This window comes from Labrus bergylta, chromosome 11 (genome assembly GCF_963930695.1).
Source record: "Labrus bergylta chromosome 11, fLabBer1.1, whole genome shotgun sequence".
Classification (NCBI taxonomy): domain Eukaryota; kingdom Metazoa; phylum Chordata; class Actinopteri; order Labriformes; family Labridae; genus Labrus; species Labrus bergylta.
Genome location: NC_089205.1, coordinates 3,511,896 through 3,534,805, shown reverse-complemented (window position 1 = coordinate 3,534,805; position 22,910 = coordinate 3,511,896). Strand labels below are relative to the sequence as shown.

Sequence of the window (22,910 nt, the reverse complement as noted above, 5' to 3'; positions counted from 1 at the left end):
GTTGGATCAGGGGTCACACCTTCAACACAACATCTCTGCTAATTTTTATTTTATGCTTTCTTCTTCCGTTCTGTTTTTTTTCTGGGTACACATGTCAGTTTCTCATGGTTTTAATATTATCACCAGAGCCGTGTCCAGACTTTTTTTTTTTTAATGGGGTGGCTAAACAGGGGCACCGAGTTCTGCAGGGATCAGTGGCGTGGGCTCATTCTTTTAGGAAGGAAATGCAAAACAAAAGCAGAATTTGCACACACAAAGTGACACTAATGACACCTACACCCCCCCCCCACCTCCTGCAGGTGACATGTAAGCATTGACACAAGCAGTATAGTTTCCATATGTAACACCAGGCAGAAAAAACATTTTACAACATGACCTACAAACTGACAGCCCAGTAACCTACTGAACCTGCCGAGGAAATAAACACACATCATAATTTAGATGACTTAACCTGAATCTTAACCAGGTAATGATAATCTCAAGTGTGTGCACAAACAAATACAGTAGTATAACAATTCATAATAATACACACAGTCACAGTTAAATCAATACAATAAAAACTAAGCAATATAACCGTCATGCATAAGAAAAACACGTGTAGCCAAATGAGCAGTTTAGTCAACAGTAAAGCTGCAGAAAGGAGAGAAGGTGATGATGAGTGATGTTGTTCATGGTGGTGAAATGAGATTGGTTATTGGAGTGGCTAGCTGTTTAATCTTCAGCAGCAGATCTGTATTCTAGTGATTTCCGTCATTTAAAGTCCAGCTTCATCCCTCCCTTTATCGCTGTTTAGCACTAGTTTTTGAGTTACTCTGCCATCACATTTCATTTTAAGTTTCTTCTGTAGTGGTAGTTTAATAAAGTTATTTTTGAACTGCAAACTCCATATCTCCTGCCTACATAACTGCAGATGCTAATAAAAGCAGTCTGAGGGGAGTCTCATGTCATTTCAACAACGCCCCATCTTTGGACTCATTGAAAAAACTTCTCAAAAACCGTCTTGTTGTCCACAGTTCAAACTTGGAACTGACATCCCTTGGCTACATCAATTGATCAATCATGTATGCCATGCTAAGCTAATAGCCTGCTGTCTCCTGCTCCTTACACACACAGTGCACGGGCTTGTGAGTGGTATCAATCGTCTTTTTAGAAAAACAACAATGAAAAAATGTAACATAAAAAGGAACTATGTGAATTTATTCAAACTAATGCTGATTGGGGGGCTGGTGGTGCAGTGGTTAGTGCGTGCGCCCCATGTATGAAGGCTGTGGTCCTCCAAGCGGGCGGCCCTAGTTCAAATCCGACCTGTGGCTCCTTTCCTGCATGTCATTCCCTACTCTCTCCCTGATTTCTGACTCTATCCACTGTCCTGTCTCTCATTCTACAATTCTACAATTCACTTAGCAGATGTTTTTATCCAGAGCGACGTACATCAGAGAGTAAGTACAACACAAGCAAGGATCTAGAAAAAGGGAACAATGTCAGTAAGAGCAAACGATCAGCAGGAAGTGACCAGAGACAAAGCACAACATTGAGGGCAGTTCTTGAGAGCTCTAATCAGTATAGAAACCATCTTATAAGTCGTCGTTATCAAACAAAAACCATCGTCATTACCATCATCATCATCATCAATAATATCTCATATAAAAGGACAAAATGCCCAAAAAATATATCTTAAAAAAAAAAATTACTGCTGATTTCATATATTGTTTTTTTAAGCAATTTGCAAATGATGTTGTTTTTGATACCATGGTGTATACTTTTTTTCATACAAATATTGGCTAAAGTCTTCAGATAAATGTTCTAAGCGCAAGTAGGACAACTTCACCTGAATATAACGACTGAATTTGCTGAATTGTTATCTTGAAGTAAATCCGTTTAAAGAATACAGAACAAGAATAATGGATTTATTGTACTCTGAATGAGCTGTTACTCAAGTCTAGTTTTTTATAACCATTACCTGTCTGACTGAACCCAGACCCCCCCAGTAGGTTGGACACCTGTTATGTTGAGCTGGGGTCTGCTGCACTTTTACTCCGTAGAGCCTTCTGCTTCGATTTATTTCCTCTCTGTATCTTTCAAGACATTTTGCAGAACCTGGCTGGCTGTCAGGCTGGCAACTGCTGCAGCTGCTGCCACAGAGAAAACAAAAAGCCATGCAGCAGACAGAGAGAAATAATCTGCTAGTGAGAAAAACAAAAGAGAAGCAGGGGACATAAAAAAGCCACTGGTTGAATTGGAGGGCTGCAAAGAAAGGGGGAGTAACAGGAGTGAAATTACGAGATAAAAAGTCAATCTGGGCTTTTTATTGTATGGATGAGAAAGAAAAGAAGCACAAACACAGCGCTGCACAGAATCTATATGCTGCCTGTGTTGACTGTTCATCCCCCTATGACTCAACCACAGGGAACAGAGTCTGCGCTTTTTACACACACACACACACGCACGCACGCACGCACACACGCACACACACACGCTGCTTTCACAATTTATTGTTTGGGCTTTGGAGATTTCCATCAGCTCCTTTCTTTTGCTATTTACATTTTTCTCATTAGACCCATTTACATTGTTGATCCTTAAATCAATGTTAACCAGTAGAGCGAAGCACTCAGGCTTAAAGACGGCGGACACCTCTCCATCCATCATTGTTAAGAGAGGAGGGGGATTACCGTCTCTGTCATGGCCTGATTAAACTATGATACCTCAGAGGAGGAGAACCACACCTCCCACAACACGGAAAAAAAAATGTCCATTTTTTTAAGATGCTTTAAAAATCTGGACCAAAAAACAAAACAACCTTACTCCCCTATTTTCCATTTCCACAATCATAACAACACAAACTGACACACAAACTGGATTTTTTTTTTTTCAATTAGTCGTTTAGCCAGTCAAGCAAAAATGTGCACATATTTTTGCTGTGAAGTTGGGTCTTTTACAATGGAGCCTAATTGACTCACTGTTGGAGTGGCAACCCAATGGCTGTGCTGGCTTCATTTATCAGCCTGAACATTGTTGCTTGTTTTATTTAGCATCAGCTAACTAGTTTGAGGCCAAAGGATGGGCTTGAAGGGTATAAACAACATTTTTTTATCTGCTGGGTCGCAAAAACAAAATCAGAGGAGCTACTATAAGTCCTTTGGTTATTATGAATCTGTGTGTAGAAAGATTGTATTTGGCGTTCCTCAAGGATCAATTCTTGGGCCCATTCTTCTTTAAAAAACAACATGCTGCCACTTGCTCAGATGTTAAAAAAATCATAACATCTCTTACCATGCTCATGCAGATTATGCACATCTGTATATCTGAGTGTCATCACATGACTACAGTCCCTTTGACCAGGGTTTCTCAATCCTGGGGTGCGTTCGAATTGTCCCTCCTATCTCCTTTCACTATCCACTTTACCTTAACCCTGGAGAAAACATCATGAGGTTAAGGAAAGATGTTAGGAGAATTCATAAAGGACTTAGGGAAAGATGATCATGTTGCTCTGACAAATCCGACCACATTTTCCACTAGGCCACGTCATTAAATGCGTCGGGCCGGCGGAGGTTCATGACGTGGGTCTGCTGTGGTGAAACTACAATGTTCAGAAAATGGACTACAAAAAGCGCATCTAAAAAACTTTCCCCTGTGCCTTCTTACTGGTGAAATAATCCTAATCACCACATGGTTGGGATTTAAATACAATAAATATAGACTACCAGGCTACTAGTAACAAAAGTGAAACCATCACCTTCCTGTCCACTCATAAATCAACATCAAAATAAATATGATTGTATGAAATTAATTGTTACATTTATGTAAGCTATAGCCTACACATAACGTTTTAAGCATACCAATGTACAACTGCACAGCATTCTTAAGTGAATGAAATACGTTGAATAAAACATCATCTGGATAAAAATGTATCTTGTCTTTTTATCCCTTACATGATCTGTGTCACTTTACGATCATCGATGTTCGTGAACGGTCGGATGCGCAACTCGCTTTAAATGTTGCGGCCGAAAGGAATTGTGGGGCGGCATATCTCATCTCCTTTGGTAAAGGATGGTCCAGTGTATCCTATGCTAAAGGAGGTTATAAAGGAAGCATTGACCCACCTTTCCTTTGCTTTTAGAGAATTTGGACAGCTCTTATCATGGCCGCCACTTCAATGCTTCCGGGTCATCCCACTCAGTTAGGAACCTTCCTAAGCAAAAATGACAATTCGAATGCGCCCATAGTCCTGGGGACTCACACCTGATTCAAATGAATCGGTCATGATCAGGCTTCTTGATGAGCTGATCATTTGAATCAGGTGTGTTGGAAGAGGGAAACATCTAAAACATTTTTTTTCAGAAGCTTTTGGGGTTGGGGTTAAGTGATCGGCCTTAAGGGGGAAAATGTCTCTGGTTAGTAGAGGAGTGCTGATGAAGGAGCTGGGCTCCAAATTAGCTCTTAACAGAGCTCCTGCTTGATTAATCAATGTCTATTTAGTCTGGGCAGTGCAGCCAAGCGTCTTTGTTTACGGGCAGAAAGGAGGGGAACCTGGAAAATGGCAGAAAGAGGTGTCTCCTTTTCCCACAAACAAGCTCTCTTTCTCCTCTTTTATTTCTGTGTCAGTACCTCATTCTTTCCTGACGCCTGTCTTCTCATGTTTAAGTAATCACTGCTTCTCTTCCTTTCTGTTTCTCCATCAGTCTGTCACAGTTGTTCCCTCTCTGCTGTCCTTATCGTCAGTAATTGTCGTTACCCAATTCATCGTGTGATTCGTCTGTCACGTACTGTTCTTACAGAGAACAGCGCCTCCAGAATATGGAGCCTAATGAGAGTCAAATTAGGCTCGGCAAGTTTATTTCTATCCCACGTTTCAACAACAAGACAATCTAAGCGCTTCACACAGGACATCAAAAGCATCACGTCATAGGAAAAAAACAAAACTATAAAAGAAGTTTTAAAAATCATTAAAGAAAAACAACAATCAGAGAAGTTAAATATAAAAACATGTTTAAAGAACCTCATATTTGGAATTAAATGATGTTATTCGCATTGCAGAGTCCACTTTAGTCTGGCCGCTAATAGTCACATCCACACACCTCATATTAAAATGTCATTTTTACAGCAGAATTAAACATGTTTTCAGCCTGATAAACTGAAGAAATAGAAGTCCTTGGCAGGTCATTTCTTGGTTTTTATTTTCAAAAAATGCACTAAAACTCCCGTAGACAATTACATTGATAACGATTTTTGTACAGAAACAGATTCTCAGGATGGCACTGCATGTGTGAAAGGGGCTTTTGTGACACAGGAGCTGAAATAATGTGTTTTTAGAGTTTTCCTTTTTGCATATTCTCCTCATTCTTTTTCTTTTGTCTTACCAGCACGATGAAGAACGTTGTCTCGACATGGTTCTCTGTGATTGATTGAACTCGTTCACATGGACTTGAGTATCCTGATTATGAGCTGTAAACCGGTTTTGATCATATTCAGGATGGTGTTTTCATGCACACAGAGAAACATGGTCGTTCTCATCCCTGTATGTATGATAAATAGTAGTATCCGATAATGGGTTTCTCAAAACCAGGATAAGGGCTTATCCCGGTTTGATTCAGCTGTTTGACTGACTATGAATCCCAGTGGAGCAAGTGCCGTCTGCTGTCTGAACAGTCTTTTCCTTCAAACCCTCATTGAAGTTTTTTCAGGTGCAATTTAGACAAAGAGACAGTTTCAACTTTTGATTGCTGTCATTTGCTACGATTCAGACAAAATGACATTATGTTCCAACTGAAGGAAAAAGATGTTGTGTTAGTGATGCTGTCACATGGCAACCTGAGCTACTCTGACACATAAAAAAAAACATGTGCAGACACAAAATACAGACGTTTGTTATGCTCACGTCACATCCTTTAAACTGTTATTTCAAGTAGAGGAGGACAAATAATGTTCATTCTAGGTTTGTAGTTTATCAATATTCAGACGTGTTTGACATTTCTCCAAACCATATTATCTCACACATAATTAGAATAACTACAGATATACCACATTTGAGGAAATAATCTGTAAGGTCAATTTGCTTATATTTTTAAATTGAAGAAAAAATCCCATTTTAACTCCAACAAATTTAATTTACAATAAAGCAGTTTAAGCATTTCATTAAATATTACACAACTGTATTTAAATGAAAACACAAGCATTTCACAAAACACAAAAAATGTAAATGAAACACAAAAACATGTCAAGTAACCTCATTTCTTCAAACAGAAATACATGTTGTGAAAACATCTAACGAAAACAATATTTCACAAAACACAAGAACATCAGATGAACCACATAATTCATTTTTAAAAACAATCAAATTTCAAAAAATATAATTTTAGAAGAAAATTACTTTTTTTTACATAAAACTCAACATTTCCCAAACATGACCTTTCCCCAAAAGATTAAATTGAACAAAACACACCTTTACATAAAATACAACATTACTTTTTTTAAAACAAAACACAAAAATATTTCATGAAAGGAAAACAAATGGACACGGTAGGACCACAAGAATGGTTTTTGTAGTTTTAACCTTCAGGGCCACCGTACTCTGGTCAATATGTGATCTCTAATAAAGGATAATATCAACCTCGTATTGAGTCGGAGGTTTCCATAATTCACCAAAGAGCAGATACTTGAGCCCTTGTGTTTGAGTCTTTGCTCAGATTGTCGCTTTGATGTTGTAAACTAATTAGAGCAGTAGATGCTTCTCAGAAAATATTCATGTCCAGTAAACACACACACACACACACACACACACACACACAGTCAGTCCTCTTCTTTAACTACATTGGTTGTTGTTTTCATCTCTCTGGTTCAGGTTCAAGTTAAGAGCAACATGACTAATTTGAACTCACAGCTCAGCTCAGCCTCATGCACACAGATTTAAAGAAATGATCTATTTTGCAAAATCAAAACATTGATTGTGTTTTTCTTTCTAACTGGACATTTAGCCGTGAAGGTAATGGAATAATTGTGGTTATCATCTACAATTTGCAAATACCAATTATGGTGGGTTGTTTGAGGCAATAGTTTGACATTTTAGTAAAAAGCCTATTTGCTCTTTAAGTGAGACTGAGATGAGGAGTTTGATGTCACCTGCTAATAAACTCTACAGCATGCAGGATTGAGCAGCCAGTGTGTCTGGCTGTTTACAAGAAGACCAAGAAGAGGGAAAAACACTTCCTTTAGCATCTTCAAATCAAGGTACAACCAAGAAACATCATGCTTTATGGCTGCAGGAGATCTTTCTTTGCAAAGTCCTGTTTAAAATGATTGCAATGAGAAAACATCACTTAAGAATGACTGAGTATAAAAAAAAATTAAAAAAACATTCAAAGAAGAAAATCACCAGTTAATAAACCGTCGGCCTTGTTTATATTGCAGAGCTCAAAGGATTAATACAATCCCTTAGCACTGCTTTAGTCTTTCATGCAGGTTTCACTTCATATCTTTCTTTGAATCCATGATGTTTTCAATCAAGGTCAGATTAATTGATCAAGAGAGATACATTTTGGGGCGCGCTGGTGGCGCAATGGTTAGGGCGTGCGTCCCATGTGTTGAGACTCTCGTCTCGAGCGGTAGGCCCGGGCTCGCTTCCACCCGTGGCCCCTCTCCGCATGTCATTCCCCGCTCTCTCTCCCTGGTTTCCAACTCTATCCACTGTCCTCTCTCTGCATTAAAGGCACGAAAAAGCCCAAAATAAATCTTTAAAAAAAAACCTTTTTTTTAGCAGCAGCAGCAGCCAAACAGAAATCATATTAGACGTTAAACACCCACAATGCATCATGTTTGATAGACTGCTTTCTGTTAGATGTGAGAGTATTTGCATCATGTGCATCAACATGACAAATCACACCATAAACCTGTTGATGAAATAATCATAGGTTTTTCTGCTTCTATGTTTCTATTAATGCCGCTCCCATCCGAAATTACAGCATCTGATGCATACACTGTGTGTGTGTGTGTGTGTGTGTGTGTGTGTGTGTGTGTGTGTGTGTGTGTGTGTGTGTGTGTGTGTGTGTGTGTGTGTGTGTGTGTGTGTGTGTGTGTGTGTGTCATTCAGTCGCTAATCTGCCCACGCAAAACAAAAGGTGGCATGGAAACCTCTGTGAGTCATACCTTTCTGTAGGAGACCGAGCATTAACCCCCACATGCCTTTTTCTATCTCTCTCTCCTCTGTCTCTCTCTCCTCTCCCTCTCTCTGTCTCTCTCTCTCTCTCTCTGTCTCTCTCTCTCTCTCTCTGTCTCTCTCTCTCTGTCTATTTCTGTCTCTCTCTCTCTCTCTCTCTCTCTCTCTCTCTCTCTCCGAACATCGTCATCCTGCTGCCACTTAACCCGCTCTGAACCGTCTGCACAAACAAACCAAACCCAAAAATATATCTGCAGGCACTATATGAGCCTCCACTTACCTGCAGTGGCTCACAGAGTGTTTCAAGCTCAGCGGCATTAGCAGCACAAACAGTGTAGATACAAAAGCAGACCCATTATACATTGTGTACCAGAGCAGACAGCACTGAGGTATTGACTCAATTCACATCCTTTTACCAAGCTTCTATTACACCTGGCTATGTGTGTGTGTGTGTGTGTGTGTGTGTGTGTGTGTGTGTGTGTGTGTGTGTGTGTGTGTTTTTGTATCATTTACTGGATAAAAATAGTGGTTGTAACCAGAGTGTCTGAGGATTTTCTGGGCCCCATGAACAGATATCCCATTTGGCCCCTCCACCACAGTCTCAGTCAACCCCTGAGATATTACTATAACCAGAACTCCATTACACAAATCACCTTTAAAAGATTTAAGGTCATCCATATTTTCCTCCTTTATATTATATTTTCCCATACAAGACATTCAAAAAGAATACTATTTTTAATTTAAAAGTAATACATTTTAAGAGAAGAATGAGTCAGTCAGAGATAGCAGCCAAACTCCTGCTCATAATCCAAAAACTTTTGTAGCAAACTTCTGTCCAGAAACCTTTTTTTGTAATTTTTAAGATTTATTTTTGGGTGTTTTGACAGTGGATAGAGTCAGAAATCAAGGAGAGAGAGAGTAGGGAATGACATCCGCCAAATGCAACCAGTACATATAAAAAAAGATGACTCATCTTTGTTTTAAGGAAACCAGAAGAGACTCAATTTGGACAAGGGGCAACAAAGCAGGGTTGAAGCGTCCACTTGAGGCAGGCTGCAATAGTCAAAAATCCACATTAGGCTCCATATCTGAATGTCTAACTCTACAACAGAAATAAAAATGTTTAATTCATCTAGTTGTGTACATCCCTACTTGCCCCGCCCTCTGCTCCAAATATGGTCAGCTCTCGCTAAACACATTAGCATTTTAACTACTTGTATTTCAGAAATGTTTTTATCTACTTAGCAAATTGCAAATACTTTTAGTGTCTCCCAGACATCTGAGGAGTATATCAGGATTACTTATAATAATCTAATTGACAGATTTTTGAAAAATAAGCACCAAGAGAGTCTGTGAGCTTTTTTCTTCTCCCAAATTCAGGACAAACTTTATCTTCTGTTGCCCTCCCAACGACTTTAAGAACAGGTTTTTTAAAAACAATCTTTGCATTATACCATGATGTGAAGGAACAGCTTTAGTTCTGCTTAAGACTTTAGAAATTAATCCCAAACAGAATATTAAGTCTAAATATTCAGATTCAGCCCTGTGTTGGAGTCTGTGACTGCAATTTTGTGACATCCCTCAGAATACCTCAAACTCCTGCCCCCTAATCCTCTCCTGTCTCTGTGTTTTTAAGCAGAGTTGTCACTCGAGTCGACTTTTTGAGATTTAACAGGACCGCTCGTCACGCTTGAAGCTGCCAACAGGTTTATGCGTCGTTGCCTTCGATGTAGCATGTGATGTGACAAATGTTTGATTTCCCCTCACAAGCAGGCAGACTGTCAGGCAGCGGGACGCGATGCAACAGGCTTTAATTTGATGCATTAAGGTTCAGAGAGTTTACAAAGCAGCATGTAGAATATGAAAACCCTGCACGTACCCACAAGGGAGTGCATGTATGTGTGCATTCCTGTGGGCCTGAAGGAATTCCTACTTATATTTATTTGCTCAAAAAGAAAAAACAAATAGTCCATATGAGAGAAAAGTGTTGGCACAATTTTGATTCTAATTTAAAAGTTTGACCAAAATGTGTTTTTAATGTTGGCCATTGAAATCAAAAGACAGATCACAGATTAGCTTATCGTATCGAGACACACTGCTGGAGTCGACAGAAGAAAAATAGTGCACTAAAGGGATGTGCACAATTAGATCACTAAATGATTAAATGACACGCCCTCACCAGTCAGGACCAGAATTTAGTTGGTATAATGAATTATTTATATTTGTTTTATTGTCGGGCCTCAATGCAGCAAATGTCGTGTCTAAGCTGTAACTCAGCAACCCACCACTAGGTGGTGCTAAACGTCTGGTTGATGGTTCAGCTCTCAAGTGTAAATTTTGTTAGCTAGATTTAGATTTAACCTTAGTCTAAGCATTTCAATGTCCCTTATTTAATGTTTCCATACTGACCTTAGTCGCTCATTGATTGGTCAGGTTATCATTAGCTTGTTAACAGTTGTTGTCACTTCTCCACACACACACCTCCATTCTCTCCTGCTCGTATGTTGACAGACAGATTAGACACAGTAGGAGAAATATCATTGATTGTGTGTATGTCCGCCTACCCTCCACTTCAGTCGCCTACAGTACATTTTAGCCCGTTTTGTCTTGTTAATGAAAACAAACAAAAAAAACATCATGTTGTTTGATTTTTTAATAATCAAATATCATTTTTTTTGTCTGCAGCATCCCATCTTTGAAATTGAAAAACGGTTGTTAATGAACATGTCTATTATGGTTAGCCGTGCTAGCTACACTGTCATATACACCGTTACTACTTGATGAATGTAGTTACTGACCAATTAGTCTAAAATTAAATTTCTGTTTAGTCCAAATGTTTGTCTGTTTGAAAGGGGAATTTAGTCGATGGTAACATCTTCAATTAGTAGAGTCTAAAGGTATACGTAACACAAACAATAGTGAAATGATGTTATAATATGTGAAGAAAATGAAGAGAAAAATAAATGATTCTGTCTTTTTTAAAACCACATGTAGTGTTTGTGATAATGGTATGTTTTACATTTGATCCACTGATGACAACCTGTCTTTTCCTGCTTTAGTGAAAAATACATCGAGTTTCCCCATGGGCGGTTCTAGGCAGGGGCCAACAGGGGCCAGTGCCCCTGTAACACTGAGCTTGGTCCCCCCTGTGGCCACCCCTCCTAAAGGAAGCCCCCCTCATAACACATACACAGTATTTAACTCAACAATTGGACTCACAATCTAGTATTAAATACTGCTACTGAAACAAATAAAAATCCTGGTATTTAATGATGTGCACTATTATTTGGCATAATATATATACAGTACTGTGCAAAAGTTTTAGGCAGGTATGAAAAAATGCTGTAAACTAAGAATGCTTTCAAAAATGGAAGTGTTAATAGTTTATTTTTATCAATTAAGATAAAATGCAGTGAATGAACAGAAGAGAAATCTAAATCAAATCAATATTTGGTGTGACCACCCTTTGCCTTCAAGACAGCATCAATTCTTCTAGGTACACTTGCACACCGTTTTTGAAGGAACTCGGCTGGTAGGTTGTTCCAAACATCTTGGAGAATTAACCACAGATCTTCTGTGGATGTAGGCTTCCTCAAATCCTTCTGTCTCTTCATGTAATCCCAGACACACTCGATGATGTTGAGATCAGGGCTCTGAGGGGGCAATGCCATCACTTCCAGGACTTCTTGTTCTTCTTTACGCTGAAGATAGTTCTTAATGACCTTGGCTGTATGTTTGGGGTCGTTGTCCTGCTGCAGAATAAATTTGGGGCCAATTATACGCCTCCCTGATAGTATTGCATGATGAATAAGTATCTGCCTGTATTTCTCAGCATTGAGGATACCATTAATCCTGACCAAATCTCCAACTCCATTTGCAGAAATGCAGCCCCAAACTTGCAAGGAACCTCCACCATGCTTCACTGTTGCCTGCAGACATTGTACCGCTCTCCAGCCCTTCGGCGAACAACCTGCCTTCTGCTACAGCCAAATATTTCCAATGTTGACTCATCAGTCCAGAGCACCTGCTGCCATTTTTCTGCACCCCAGTCCCTATGTTTTCGTGCATAGTTAAGTCGCTTGGCCTTGTTTCCATGTCGGAGGTATGGCTTTTTGGCTGCAACTCTTCCATGAAGACCACTTCCGGCCAGACTTCTCCGGACAGTAGATGGGTGTGCCTGGGTCCCACTGGTTTCTGCCAGTTCAGAGCTGATGGCACTGCTGGACATCTTCCGATTTCGAAGGGAAATAAGTTTGATGTGTTTTTCATCTGCTGCACTAAGTTTCCTTGGCCAACCACTGCGTCTACGATCCTCAATGTTCCTACTTTTTCAAAAGAGCTTGAACAGCACATCTTGAAACACCAGTCTGCTTTGAAATATTTGTCTGGGAGAGACCTTGCTGATGCAGTATAACTACCTTGTGTCTTGTTGCTGTGCTCAGTCTTGCCATAGTGTATGACCTGTGACAGGAAACTGTCTTCCATAACCTCACCTTGGCAGCAGAGTTTGGCTGTTCCTCACCCAGTTTTAAGCCTCCTACACAGCTGTTTCTGTTTCAGTTAATGACTGTGTTTCAACCTACATGTGACATTGATGAGCATTAGCACCTGTTTGGTATAATTGGTTGATCACACACCTGACTACAATCCTATAAAATCCCTGACTTTTTGTAAGTGTACCTATAAGAATTGATGCTGGTTTGAAGGCAAAGGGTAGTAACACCAAATATTGATGTGATTTCGATTTTTCTTTTGTTCGCTCACTTTGCATTTTGTAAATTGATAAAAATAAACAATCATTATTTATATTTTTGAAAGCATTCTTAGTTTACAGCATTTTTTCACACCTGCCTAAAACCTTTGCACAATACTGTGTGTATATATATATATATATATATATATATATATATATATATATATATATTATTATTATTATTTTTTAAGCGATCATCTTTGTCTATTTTTCACCTGGGTTTAATGTTCCCCTTTGACAAAACAACTGGCCCCAGTTTGGCCCCCTCAGTAAAAGTGGTCTAGAACCGCCACTGCATTTCCCTCATGTGAAAGAAATGTGTTCTATAAATAGAACGAGTGTTCCCTTTCCTATAAGGACAGTGTGTACAATTGTGTTAGTGAGGATATTATGTTCTCAATCAATGTGTGTGTGATGTGTTTGTGTGTGTGTTTTAGGACCTGGGCATGGAGTCGACGTCTCTGGATGACGTGTTGTATCGCTATGCCAGCTTCAGAAACCTGGTCGACCCCATCACGCACGACCTGATCATCAGCCTGGCGAGATACGTCCACTGCCCCAAGACGGTACACAGCACACACCCACACCTTCAAATTACGTTATGTGCAGAAAACTACAAACAAGATTGCAATGAATACACCTGTGCATTCTGACACACACGCACACACACGCACACACACACACACACGTGCAGAGCACCAAGAGAGTCTGTGAACACGTTGTGATGCATTTGGTTGTATCAGCTGATCTCCTGACTCATTCTGTCTGACACTATCAGGTTACGGAAGTGCTCTAAGTGGTTTTGTGTGTGTGCGCGTGTGTGCGCGCGTGTGTGTGTGTGTCTGTCCTTGAGGGATCCACAGCCTGTTGTGTTTGTTCATTCATGTAGTCCAGTGTGTCATTGAGAGAACGGCGGGGAGAGGAAGCGTGACAGCGGCCATGCTGGATGAATTATGCAGGGAGGGATGAGGAAGGATCCAGACAAAGATAGGAATTAAATGTTCTGATGTGTAATTGCAGCACAGTGCATCATGATAAAACACTGTAAATGCTGGCTGTGATAAAAGGCCATTGTGAATCCCAAATCCACAAGTAATCACACACAGCCACTGTGTTCCTCTGATGTCACCTTTTTGGGTGGAAAGCTGAAAGTACTGTTGTGAAGTTTTGTTCAAAATAGCAAGCAGCTTGGAATCTTTGCAGAACAGCAATTTATTTAAAACACTACATTTGTTTTGTTTTTCAAAAAGCATTTAAACAGTTCAGGCACAGAGTCTCTTTAACAGTCTTAGTCCACCAAACACAAAGTTCTCTTTTTGAGATGGAGGAGTACATACCCACGGTGATGAGAGGCCACGTTAAAGGCTTTATATTTTTCACACTTAAATATAATAGAAATCAAGTATCTCCTCTGAAAATAACTCTGTGAGTCATGACTGTCTACAATGGGTGTAACACCCGAGTCCCACTGTCTGTGATGTTTTCAGAGTTTTCAGAGTCCTATCTTCACTTTGTTTACATCGCCGGGACGGCCGGCCGGCTGACTCCTCCCCTCAAGTATAAAAGTTGTTTAATTGAGGGACTAGAGAAAAGAAGAATAACATACTGTACTCACTGCTTAACTGTGTTTCTAGATCACATTTATTTCAGGTACGAAGAAGATACGAGCATAATAATGATCGCTAGCATTAGCATGCTAACACAACAATGCAGCGCAAGTTGTTTTGGTTTCATGCTGGTGCTCAAGGGCGACACCTGCTGGACCAAAAAATCACATATAAAGCCTTTAAAGGCAAGCGATAACTCTAAGCTAATGTGGAAGTGCAAAATCCTGCAGTTTGTCGAGGGTCCGTTTGAGGATGGCTCCAGGAACACTGGAAATCACAAACACATAACAGGCAAAAAAAGCTGTTTTTACAGCATAAATAAACATGTTTACATCCTGGTACAAACACCAAATATGTCTGATTAGTTACGATACGTGTTATCTATAGAAAGGCCCAGCTGACTTGATTGACAGGTGGGCGTGATGTAACGGTCTGTCAAGAGGCTTAAAACCCGCCTCAGCTCCAGCTCTCAGCCTGTTGTTAGGTTGACTGAAAGTTAGACTGAGACAGGATTTCCAACATGGCGGCTGCTGCTGATGAGCCTCCGGAGCTCCCTGCTGTAACAGATGGATGACATCACTCAGGCTTCATACAATAATATTTAGAGTCTGTGGTTAAGGGCAGGGTCTTCTGTCTTAAATGATGGCTATAATGTCCCTCACACGTATGATAAATAAACAGCAAGGCCACAGCCTTTTATCTCCTCTCATATGCAGTGGGTCTGAACTAATGATACAAATAAAATAAATAAACACAAACTCATACAACAGTCTCACTTCACATCATTTGCTCTCTCTGTTAGCACGCATCATTGGGATGATACCAGAGCAAGGAAGATTAGCCTGCTAATAATGAAAATGGGGAGCAGAGATATCCTCTCATTTAGTTTGTGGAAGGATAAGGCTTCAGCAAGTTGACACTAGCAGAATTGTCTGTTACTACAGTCTCATGGACAGCTCTCAGCACAGAGTCAAACGTTACCATCACCGTCATTTCACTCAGAACGACCGCTGTCCCCCACACACACACACTATGATGAGTGGCACACCAGCAGAGAACATACATTTACAAATTATCCCTGCACTCAAGTTCACTTCATTTGTCTGCCTACTTGCCGCTATATTGAATAGTCTCTACTGATAATATGTCTACACTCCTGCACTTTAACTTATGCATCACTGATTGCACAGCTCTGGACAGCTCCGTAAATTGTATTTAATCTTTCATATTTATGACTAGAAGTAATGCTAAGTTAAATCCTGGATGTATATATTCTCATTCTTAGTTTTTATATTTTTAGTGCTTATTTACTTTGTATTTAATATTCTGTTGTGTTTATTTGCTAATATTGTGTGTTTGATAACCTGCTGTTGTAACGCCACAATTTCCCAGTTTTGGATCAACAAAGTAATTCTATTCTATTTTATAACGGACCACCTAAAAGAATCTGCTGAGCAGTGAGTACAGGATGTCCGTGTCAGAGGTATTTTTTGGTTAGAGTTAAAAAAATATAATTTGCAAGTAATCGAGTACTCGTTTACGAGGTCATGAATATTGAAATGACAGGAGATGACCATCCCTAGTGTTAACTGCAAATAATCTTCCAGATCTGAAAACTGGTTTTCATCCGGCTTAAATGATGCAAACCCATTTCTGAGATAATCAGCGTATCGTTCTGATATCTTAATTTGATTGACGTGCATCCATTAAACTTTTACTCTGAACTCACCAAGACCTCATGAAACACCATTTACTCCTAATTGATGCGTTTCCTCTGAAAACAGGATGCTAAAGTACATTAGTGCAGGGGTTCTCAATTTTTTTTTTCTGCCCTGGAGAAGGAAGATATTTAGAATATTCCTGTAAATATTCCTGTGTGTAAAAGAACCACACCAAAGAGGCAACATTTAAGTCCTTTAGGTTTATTTCTTTTAGGTTTATTTCTTTGATTGGACATGTAGTCCTAGTCGGAGAACAGAATAGATGTTTATTGCCATTTGCACACGTATAGGACAGTACAGGTACATTGGGATTTTTGTGCATTTCTCCCTGAGTCAGCTTCTACAAAAAAAGTTTAAATTATATATAAAATAGAATAGCATTATAAGAAAAAAAATAAAACAAAGGGGAACACTGTACAATGAAATGAAAATATAAATATGTTTTCTTGTCTCTTATTGCGCCTGAGGTTATTGCACACATATTTTTCACATTATATAATTACACTGTTTTTTGTTTTTCAGGTTAATATTGCACACTTGTATTGCAAGTACACCAATAGTGAAGTCGCTTTATTTCCCATTTATTATAGTAGTCTCTAACCTGTAACACTTCCTGCAAACTGAAACAGCTCACAGCAGGTTGAAGCTTTTCTATCGTTGCAAACACATTGCAGTGTTGCAAAGAGGTTGTTTTTTTTTTCACAGTGAAAGAAAATCTAAAACGTGTGATCATCCTGTCAGACCGAGCAGCATAACCAGATGTTTCTCTAGAATTTGGAGTTTTACAAAATATTTCTTTGAGTATGTTTTGAACAGGTTCTGACTATTTCTTTTCCCAATGTTACTAAAAGCAAAGACAACCATGATATAACCTTTAGCTCAATTAAAGTAATGCTGTCTAATGGATATAAAATAGTCAATAGATGAATCAATAATCAAATAAACTGTTGGCCTTACTGTTCATGCGGACTGAAACTGAAAAATGGATCCGATTATTCTTGTGAGTCCCGGGATAGATGCTAACTCAGAATGCATTGTGGGAGCTGAAATAGACGTGTTATTGATGCCACATTCTGTGAGATCGTTTTCACACCTGCTGCAGAGGAAATGCAAGAGAAAAGGTTTTGTGTTCAGTTCAAGAAAGGTGAGCAGAGTGAGGCTGAAAGAAGCACCAGAGGGGGTGTTGTTGTGTGATGCAGAAAAACACGGACAGAGACACAGAGAGGTGTTATTTTTCTCCTTCTGCTCCCTCCCTCCCTCCCTCCCTCCGTCCTGTCTGACAAGTTTGATCGCTGTTCCTTTTTTTAAATACTTTACTGAACTTGCTGTTGAGGATATTTCAGGCTCCACTGCTTCTCTTTTGACAACGTTTCACTAAATGTTAGCGCAGTTTCTTAAAAAGTCATCTTTATAAACTTCTCTGCAGACAATTTATCACAGGTCAATATATTCTAGTGTTTGTCACAATGCTAGATTTCTAACCTTACATATGATTCTAGTAAAAATCAAACCATACTAATATCTGTTTCAATACCTCAAATTGGATAATGTAATTTCAGCTCGCTGCAGCTTTTGGCAAAAATATGACTGAAGATCTGAAGTTTTTTTAAAAGCTTTTACTTTTTGATACTATCGGTCATTAAAATAACAGAAGTGTTATTGTATTAAAACACGGGGTAGCAAAAAATATCAAAGAATGACGTTTTTGAAAACTCTACAGATTGTTCCTTATCGTTGAGGTCGTGATGTAACACCTGGCTCTGCAAAATAACTTCCAGGCGTAAAAACCTATTTTTGTCATTTTAATATCTGCTGTAGCGCTGAGTCATTTCAATTAAGCCTCTTATAGATACACTTAGTTGTGATTATATATGGTTAATTATACAGTATATACTTCATTGATCCCTAGACTCTGCAGTGAGGGAAAAGCAGACACTCGTCATTTGTATTTTCTCACTGCTCATACTCCAGGTTGTTTAACTGGGCTTTGATCCAAACAGTTTGTATCAATAAATCCTCCCAGATTTTACTCAACTGTTTATGTGCATTGTTCACTTTATATTGAAATACTATCCCGCTCCGCCCTGAAGCGGTCAATCGGACACTACAGTGCACTCTAGTAGTCTGCAGTGAACCATTTCACACAGCCCAGATGACCTGAAAATTGTTCATTTCCTGTAGCTGCTTTACAACAAACCTCCCTGTGGTTCAGAAATGATGTGAAGCAACAGCAGAGTAGTCATATTACCAAAACAGCTCCACTAAAGCTGTGGGAGAGTAATGAGTGAAGTCTGAGGCTTTGATCTGTGAGAATAAAACGCCTACATTACCCAGAGTACCTTTTACTGACTTTCTTCCTTTCTTTGACATCAGACACCAGTGCTCAGTTTGGGATGGAGAACACAGTATGGAGAAGTAATGTGTGCAAAACTGTTGGTACAGAAAATGAAGAGACCTCTATCAGGTGTAGTTGATGACTTTGAGAGTCGAAGGTCCGATGTATGAGGGACACAAAATGACTAAAGTATAAATAAATGTTGGGAGAAATGCATACAATAATGTATAAATAAATAAATAATTAAATAAATGCATCAATAAATATATAAATGCTGAAAACAATACATCAATGAATAAATAATAAATACACTTTGTTAATGAAAAAGGCTATTTATATATTTTTACATGTATTTATTCATTTATTAGCGTATTTCTACAGTTATATATGTATCAATGCATACATTACCACATTAATTGAGTTATTAATTTATTTCTGTATTTTTACATTTACACATCTATTTATTTCTGTGTCCAGGTCGTAAGAGGAAAAGTATATGAGTAAATTTACTTCTGTCTGTTTTTCAAAATTGACCAATCCTTCTTCAGTAATGTTAGGACGGCCCACTTAATTTACATATTTACTTTTCCTTGTACAACATGGACACAGAAATACATAATACATTTATTTATATATTTATTGATGCATTTATTTAATTATTTATTTATTTATACATTATTGTATGCATTTCTCCCAACATTCATTCATTTATTCATTCATTCATTCATTTATTGATTGATTGATTGATTGATTGATTGATTGATTGATTGATTGATTTATTTATTTATTTATACTTTAGTCATTTTTTTTGTCCCTCATACCGATGTGGTCACGTCAAAAAGTCATTGAAAGTGATCTTTTACAAAGTTTAAGAAAAAACATCATGGGCTGTTTGTAATAATTTTAAGACAATATGTATTTCTCTCTCAGATCACGCCCACCTCAACATACTTTCCTGTTTCCTGTGTTACACATAAGGAACGAGTGCCTCTGACAAGTCTCTGCCCACTCGTCCATATGTCCTCCAACAACAGACAGAGATACCCAAGCTGTTCACATAGAAAGAACTATATCTCCATCTTATTATTCAACATTATCAACCGTCGCTCCCTTTTGAACAATTACATTTCCATTTTTGTCATAAAATATATATATATGTGTGTGTGTGTGTGTGTGTGTGTGTGTGTGTGTGTGTGTGTGTGTGTGTGTGTGTGTGTGTGTATATATATATATATATATATATATATATATATATATATATATATATATATGGATTGTTGCTTCTTTCCTGTTGTATCAAACTCATACTGAACCATGACTCCAAAACCAAAGTAAAACTTAACTGTGACTTCGGTATATTCCCGCACATTCCCGCATGATATCTAGAGTAAAGTCAGTGATTATTTCCTGAGACAAAAGATCCAGACATGATTTAGCCGCCTACTAATTCTTCTCCTGCACCTCTTTGACGCTGAAATGAGAGAAACAAGATAAAACAGGAACAGTTTAGAAGTCATATTTCAGAGCGTGCACCGTACACAGGGAGAAATAGGACTCAAGTAATGGCTCAATTCGGGCTGTGCAAACTCACTTTATCACTCGGCTGGCCGGAGGGGAAGGAATAGAGATGAAGCAGACTGATAAAAAAAATAGGAATACGAGAGAAAGATGGAGACAGAAGCAGAGGTCATCAGTCCTCTGGAGATCCATATATGTGCTCTGTATCAATAATGTAAAGGGAGAGAGATGAGCGGCGCAAGGACAACAGAGACCGAAGAAGGAAAAGGACGAGCTGGAAGCAGACAGAGCGATTGGAAAAAAGACGAAAAGAAAAGAGGGAGGGATGGAGAGAGAGACGGAGTAAAAGGCCACACTGAAGCCACAAGGCTCCAGCTTCTAATCGACCCAACATTCCTCCTCCACTTCAGCACAATTTAATTCATCCAGCTTTATTGACACAAAGAAGCTTCTCTTAGTGTTCATTAAGAGGAGTGAACTTGCAAAACACAACATCAGTACGTCCCTTCCAACACCTCACAAACAAACAAGAATAGGTTGAAGGTCACTTTCTAATAAGGTATTGATCCTTCAAATGTGTCTGCTGCAAACTACACATTTCAATTGATGAGCATAAACTTAGACATAAATATCTGTCTGATGAAAACACTGCAAAACATTTTTGCTTCTTGGGGCGATTCATTTGTCCTGTTCACTTTTTAAGGGCACATAGGCATGAGTTTAAACAACAATATTCACTATAAAAAAACGATCTAATGATGCAGAATCTGCTGCCAGGGCCAAGATTTTTTTGTTCAGAAGCAGTGTGGTTTCCGTTTGTAGCTGGAGTAAAATTGTCGTCTCGCTGCAAAACAGTCTGTCAGCGAAAAAGGCAGAAAGCAATCCTGCATCTCACAGCTTTTATCTGAGACAACTTAACCTTTAATTTCCCAGACCATACTGTTGGGTGGCTTGTAAACTACCTTACTGGTAAAACCCAGACTGTTCAGTAATGCTGGTACCTCAAGGTTCAGTTCTGGGGCCACTTTAATTTACTTTAAATTTGATTGCCTCAAACAAAATAATCCAAATTCTTCTTTTAATTTTAGGCTGATGACACTCCCTTTTACTGCTGTGCACCTAGGTCTTCAAAAGCTTTCTCAAATGTTCTTCATGCTTTTGACTTACTACAAGATCAGCTCTGTAATATGCCACTCTAAGTAAATGCAGGCAAAACTAAACTTATGTTCTTTACATTCTCAAGAACAGCAAAAAGAGCACAGTCTAAAACGACAAAACTTAGTGACCCTGAATGTTTTTAAATCCTTAGTGAAGAGTCTTGAATCCTAACTTTCTGTATGCCACTGTTTGAGCTGACGCTCGTATCATTATTTGTCTCATTATGTAATATCTACTGTATTAGTGTTTGTTGTTGAAACTCTGTGTTGCTGCTATTCTTGGCCAGGTCTTCCTTGAAAAAGAGATATAAAAAGCTGGCAGTCTCTCAACCTTCTTTCCCATTAAAAAAACTACTAGTTTTTAATGTATCACCAAATAGTCTGATATTTATCTGAGCAGTGGGAGTGCTGCTGTGAGCCTGTGTGTCTAACAGCAGAGCAAAAGTGTGTTGTGAAGTCACATCTTATGACGTATCAGGAACATATGCCATACACTTCAGGCTCTCATTATGTAATGTGTGCTGTATGAGTTTGAATGTTTCTGTGTGCTGCTGCTATCCTTGGCCAAGTCTACCTTAAAAAAAGTGATCTCTGATCTCTTTGGGACTTACCTTGCTAAACGTTCAGTAAGCATAAAAATAAACCCACATCTGATTATGAGTGCAGCTAACAGTCCTATTGTAGACATTATTTAAACAATCAAAAAAGGTTATTAAAGCAGGGCAAGAGGTAGGATCAAGTCTCTGGAATAAGGGTGTGCTTTGGGAGAAACATAAATCAAACCAATCACAGTGTCGGCTCTTTTTCCCTTAAAGAATAAGCCGTGCCTGGGGGCCGGTGCGTAGCTATTTACTCAGTGTGTTTCAGTCTTTGTTCAAAGATAAACAGAGCTCTGTCCTTCTCTCGTGCCCCTGAACACACAGAAAACAAACAAACCACTAAATGAAATATATTGCTCACAGATCGGACATAGTCTATGAAAAATACCCACAACATCAGCAACTATCAGTACCTTTCCAAATTATATGAGATGCTGTCTTTATGCAAGTGGCAAAAAATGTGTGACTTCATTAATAATTAAAATCATCAGACATGCCGACAGGTTTACTAGCGTTTTGTTTGCTTAACACAAAATAAAGGTAGGCTAAAAATTTTATTTTCTTATTTTTTGCTAAAGTTATCCTTGGTTACGTCTGTGCTGCTTGCCTTATAGACACTGAACAGCCTCTATTAATATCTGTGGACTTGACTGTCATTGGTAGTGTATTAAAATGCACCTAGCTCTTTTTCCCCATGGCTGAGTCCTTTTTTTTGTTTATTATAGAGGGTGCTCATTAAAGTGAGCACACCTGATGGTGAACTTGGTGATGGTCTCCGCTTGTAGGACTTGAGCAGAAATCTCCTCATGGTGACGCAGGTGTTTCAGAGGAAGCAGTGAGCGTTTCCTCGTCTTCTGAAACCTCCAGATTGTCCTCGTTGCAAAAAGACAAATAAAGTTGCCAATCAACACACACCATGATGCGTTCAATTCCCCCTCCACACTGTGTGTGTGTGTGTGTGTCAGGGACTTGACGTTGACAGAAGGTGTGTTTGTTAATTCTTCGCTCCATTGGTCCTCAAATGCTTTAATAACATCCTCGTGTTTCTCTCCTGTCTCTAACACTTCACTG

At 38.9% G+C, this 22,910-nt stretch overlaps 1 protein-coding gene across 1 annotated transcript in view; it reads left to right on the top strand.

Moving 5' to 3' along the window:
• The window catches only part of lrrc75a (leucine rich repeat containing 75A), a 47,541-nt gene that overhangs the window by 1,239 nt on the left and 23,392 nt on the right, over positions 1-22,910 (top strand). Inside the window, exon 2 of the mRNA XM_020650972.3 lies at positions 13,340-13,468. Coding sequence (XP_020506628.2) covers positions 13,340-13,468 — 129 coding nt within the window. The remainder of the gene's footprint in view (positions 1-13,339; positions 13,469-22,910) is intronic.